The sequence below is a fragment of the Pteropus vampyrus genome, unplaced genomic scaffold (genome assembly GCF_000151845.1).
Source record: "Pteropus vampyrus isolate Shadow unplaced genomic scaffold, Pvam_2.0 Scaffold35, whole genome shotgun sequence".
Taxonomy (NCBI): Eukaryota; Metazoa; Chordata; class Mammalia; order Chiroptera; family Pteropodidae; genus Pteropus; species Pteropus vampyrus.
The window spans coordinates 26545-31799 of record NW_011888816.1 but is presented as its reverse complement, the minus strand read 5'-3'; the positions used below and the strand labels follow the sequence as shown (position 1 = coordinate 31799).

Below are 5255 nucleotides of genomic sequence, written 5' to 3'. Positions count from 1 at the left end.
CCAGCCTGGCCCGGAGTCGGGGCCCAGGAAGGGTGGATGGACTGGAGATACAGATGGATCTGCCTCAAACGCTCCAGGAGAAAGGAGAGGCTGAGTAGGGACAGAGTCTACTGCTCGGTAGAGAAGAGAGACAGGGCCACACAGAGAAAGAAAGATCTGGAGAGCTGGAGCCCCAGTCCAGAGAACGGGGTCTTGTCCTAAGAGAGACCAGTGCCCAGAAGTCCAGGATCCCCTGCCATAAGGTCCCACCACACCTGTTCCTTCCTGAGCTTGATCCTGCCTTGGCCAACAGGCCCGAGGGTCTGGCTGTGTGAACGTCTAATGCAGCACTGCCCTTCCGCCACGCTCACAGATTTCCCTACACCTGCACCCCAGCCGGGCTAGGTCATGCCCCTGAGGTTTGCTATCCATGCTCAGCTCCTACCGTCAGAGAGAAGCACACAGGGACAATGGGTCAAGAAGTCAACTGTATCCACTCCCCACATCTAAAATGCTGGCTGACACCCTGTTGGAACCACCACACACTTAGATGCCCCCGTCAGTGCAAAACCACGTCTTCCTCTTCCACTTAGAAAGTTTCCTTCTTCACCTCGGCTACCGGGGAACTCATGCTAGGATAATAGTCAATCATAACTATTAGCAGGCCTATCTGCACCTCCCTTTCTTTTAAGCTCAACTCACACTTTTATTTTCTATTTTATTCTGGTTTGTTTATTTTATAAGCTGTCTTTTACCCGTCCTGTTAAAAAAGCAGGGTCTAAACAAAGCCTACATGTAATGTTTTTCTACAGTTTTGTGGCATGTGGAGTTATCAACACACAGCCCTTGATTCCAAGAGTGTCTGACTTGGGGGCTGTGTGCCCCGGGCTCCTTGAACTCTCCCAAGAGCTAAGAGGTACAGAGAAGCCCCTCTGATAAGACCTGAGACCCTGGAAGCACAGACACACACAGACCACCTCCCACCGCCACTGCCCCAGATGGGCTCTGGAAGGCCAGGCCACACGGTGAGGCTCTTACCTCTTGCAGGTACTGCTTGGGTCAGGCGGGAGGGCAGCTGTGTCCAGCACGCCCTGAGTATGCAGGCCTCTCCCCACCCCATTGCCAAAGATGCCCTCCAGGATGAAGCCGTTGGGGAAGGTGACTTTGCCCTGGGAGCCAGGAGAGAGAGGCAGGGATGTCTGTGTACTGTCTGTCTGTCCAGCTGCCCTTGCATCCAATCATGACAGGCCTCGCGTGGTCCATTCCAGGTCATAGAGGCTAGGGACTGGTGGGTGGCCTTCCCACCATCCATTCAATCCTCCCCAGCCTGAGGGACTCATAACCCTCCACCCCTGCAGGAGCCCCCCCACCAAGAGCTGGAGACAGAGAGAGAGAGAAGGGACTCGCAGCTCAGAGCGGGGAGAACCACCACTCTGGGGCCGGGGTGGGCAAGTCCAGAGGTCAGCAGAGGCCTGGGGAGGGCGTGGGGCACCGCTGGCCCTTGGGAGGGGCGATCCTTTGCTGCGTGGGGCTGTCCCATTCCTAACGCTCCTGGTCTCCACCCACCAGATGCTACGGTGGCCTCCAGTCATTACAAAACCAAAACAGCACCCACATTTCCAAAAGCCCCAGCAAGGACACCACTGCCTTCTGCTGGGTCAGCTCGGGCAGGAAAGACCGTCACTCCGGCGGCACCTGCCCGAGGCACTGATGGTGGCGCCGGAGGGGGCAGACACTCCGGAAGGCCCCCAGCACCCGCCACACCCATCGCAAGCACGCCCCTCCCCTCTCGACTCCCACCAGGATCAAATCACACCCCCACTGCAGGGAAGGGTCCCTGCGCCCACCCCTGGCTGCGTGGAGATGGGGAGGTCCTCCCCTCCCTTCTGCGCCCACTGCCCACACCCTCAGCCTGGGCCCTGGGAGGCGGGTGCAGGCTCCAGCCCTGGCCTCGGCAGAGAGTGGAGCAGGCTCGGTGTCCCTCACCTTCCCCACGAGGGCCAGGTCCCTGGTGAAGGTGCCCTCGTACAAGGAGTCATCTTCAGAGAGGAGGGTCCCTGGACCCTAGGGAAGGGAGCCAGGGACAGGAGGAGAAGACGGGGTGGGGAGGAAATGGTAGGAAAGGAGGGAGTAGGCATTAATTCACAGGGAGCAGGGTCCTGAGTCCCGTCGCACCTCCTAGGACTGTGGCTGGTGGGATGCCAGCCCGGCCCGCTGCGCACCGAGTGTGAGCCCCAGGGACCTCATCCCCGAGTCACCCTGGGGCCTGGCTCCTCCTCCCCGGGGACCTCTCTCAGGAAGCCCCTTGGGGGACCCTCCCTTCGCTCCGATGGCTCTGGAAGTTCTGCTCGTGTCCTGAACCATCTCCTCCTCCCTGTCGCTGACCCCGGGGCTGACCCCGGGGCTGGGGACTGGAGAACCGATCAGGCACTCTTGCTGCACTGGCTGCCAGGAAGCTCAGAGCCAAACAGGATACAATTTCTGTTCCACTTATTTCTGAATCTAGTTTATTGCTCATTCCTGTCTTTTCTTCTTCCTTTGACCTTTTCCACAACAAAGCATAGCATAAATAAACAAACGAACCAGAATAACAACAACAGCCATGAGGCTAGAGCCCTACTATGCGCCAAGCCCCTGGCAGGGTAGGGTGAGGCAGGAGGCGACTGCTGGGTGCCCGGGCTCAGGAGACCCGGGTTTGAGTCTCAACACTGCCACTCATTAGAACGTGACACTGGGCAAGTTACCTGACCTCTCTAAGCCGTGCATTTCTCATTCATACAGTAGGGACAATGACATGACCCGCAGGGCTACTGGGAGGATCCCACAAGATCATGCGTCCAGGGCTCGGCACCCAGAGGTCCGTAACCGCAGCTGCAGAGGCTGCTGGCAGCACCCTCACCACGCACGCCACTCCTGCTAGTTCACTAGTCTTTATGATAAGTAGTTAATCTGAGTTGCTGAGGGGGAACTTGGCCAAGGCCAGAGTAGGTGGGTGGCAGAACTGAATCTCTGCCCAGGTGTGGCTGCCTCCGGCACTTAGGAACTCAGCTTCCCACCCACCCACCCCTGACCAGAGCAGGGGGCCCTCCAGAGCCGGGGGCTCCAGAATGCAGCCCCGGTACAAGGAGATGGCGGCTCAGGACACACGCAGGTCACCCCACTCACCACCATCTTGTCCGCCTGGAAGGTCCCCTGGTAGCAGACTCCTGCCTGGGTGACCATGACCCCTGGGCCATGGCGCTGGTCGGCCTGCCACATGCCAATGTAGCGCTCACCCCTGGGAGAGGAGGGGGGTGGCCAGAGTTGGATCGGAATTGTTCTCATGAGCCTGTGTGCTTTGCTGGCATGGCAGGGGGTGGCAGGTAAGACATGACAACTCAGACATGAAGCAGGTGAGGTCGGGTGCCCCAAGAGAGTGGGAGATGGAGGGAGACGACGTGGGTAAGGGCACCCTGGCAGTCTTCCTGGGGGAGGTGGCAGAAAGGGCAGATGTGAGGGTGTTCAGTGGTTAGAGGGCTGGAGGGGTGGCCCGGGCGTCACGGCAGGGGTGAGGTCGGAGGAACAGGCTGGGCTCCAGCGCTTCGTCTGACAGCCCAGAGGGCCTCAGATGGCCCCACGGGGGAGTCAGGACCTCCTCCCAGAAAGCAGGAGGAGGCACCAGAATGGGGAGGCCCCTGCGGCCATGGAGGCCAGCCCCCTCGTCCTGAGCCTAGCGACAACCGCGGGGGTGAGGGGCAGTGAGGGACTTCAGAGAGAATCTGCGGGACAGACAGAGCACACTCACTGACACGGGGCACACACACTGCGAGGCGGTCCTGGGGGTGGCCGGGAAGCACTCACCTCTCGCCGTCCTCCCCGATGCCGTAGCCGCTTCGCTGGCCCCTCTCCCAGTGGCCCGTGTACTTGCAGTGCTGAGGGGCCTGCGGGGTGCTCTCGAGGACCCCAAACCCATGCCGCAGGCCCGCCTGGAAGTAGCCTTTGTACACCTCGTCATTGCCGTACCTGGACAGGGTGACCGGCGGCTGGCCCTGCCTCCCAGAGTTTGGCCAAGGGGACGTGCCCTGCCCACGAGCCCATCCCACCATCAGGCCAAGGGTCACTTACTCACAGATGCCGTAGCCACACATGCTGCCTTCCTGCCAGTGGCACTTGTAACAGTCAAACTTGTCCTCGGAGGCCTGGGGCACCAGGCGGATGCCAAAGCTGTCAGCGGGGGTGGGTAGGGAGGGACATCAGCTCCGTCACCGCTGCCCGGACCCCAGACCGGCCGCCGTACCCCCTCCATGCCACCAGGGGCGTCCCTGCCTCCAGGGGCCTTCCCAGACGACGGGGGACTCTCAGACGCTCGGACCCCGTCTTCTTTCCAGGCCCCTCCATCCTGCCCCCACGCCTCCTGGGAGCGCCTTCTGGCTCTGGACCACGCCCTCCACAGCCCGCCCCTGCTCGGGCCCTGGGTAAGGGCACCCTGGCAGTCTTCCTGGGGGAGGTGGCACCCTGGCAGTCTTCCTGGGGGAGGCGGCCCCCTTTTGTACAATGAGGGGAGCTGGACCAGATGGCCTCTAAAGTTCCTATTCAAGGTTTGGGAATTTAGGATGAGGCCAGCCCAGTGACCTTGACAGGGACGAAAACCACTCTCCTGCCCCCCACACATCCCCACGTTAGCCCCAGCCTCACCCGTGCTCTAGGCCCTGGCAGAAATTCCCCACGTGATTCCGCCCGTCTGGCCACCTCAGGGTCCCCCTGGAACACAATCAAGGTCCACGGGCATCAGGCACACCAGACCCATCCCTCCACATGCACATGACCCCCAGCCTCAGACTCTCTCTCCCAGTGGCCTGAGTCCCCTTGGACTGGCCTCTCTGCCCCGCCCAGCCCTGTCCTCTGAGCTCAATGACCCCAGCACTCCCAGCCCTGTTGAGTGTGCCCCGCAGCCTCGAGGGGCACACTCAACTACACCCGGGAGGGAGAATTCTGGAAACATCCAGGTTCCCTTTTCCCTTTGACCTATAGGAAACTCAGAGCCAAATGCTAGTCAGTGGGGTTTCTACCATCCTCCTCTGCTCGTCTGACACGCATCATTTTTTCGATCTTTTAGTTCCTAAGCTTTGTCCAGCCCTCTCTGGAAGTATCAGGGTATCGGAACTAGCAGACGCGCTCGGGAGTGTGACCTCAGCGAGTCCCTTCTGCCTTCTGGGCCCTAATTTCCCCGGCTGTAGCACAGGGTGGGGCTTCTTCAAAAGCCGACCTGCCCGTGGCGTCAGGTGGGCCTGCCACTG

At 60.6% G+C, this 5255-nt stretch overlaps 1 protein-coding gene across 1 annotated transcript in view; it reads right to left on the bottom strand.

The window, feature by feature from the left end:
* Positions 1-5255, bottom strand: part of ALS2CL (ALS2 C-terminal like) — a 19291-nt gene that overhangs the window by 5695 nt on the left and 8341 nt on the right. Inside the window, exons 11-15 of the mRNA XM_023529017.1 lie at positions 4084-4182; positions 3820-3981; positions 3145-3256; positions 1966-2043; positions 1016-1148 (exon numbers count right to left, since the gene is read on the bottom strand). Coding sequence (XP_023384785.1) covers positions 1016-1148; positions 1966-2043; positions 3145-3256; positions 3820-3981; positions 4084-4182 — 584 coding nt within the window. The remainder of the gene's footprint in view (positions 1-1015; positions 1149-1965; positions 2044-3144; positions 3257-3819; positions 3982-4083; positions 4183-5255) is intronic.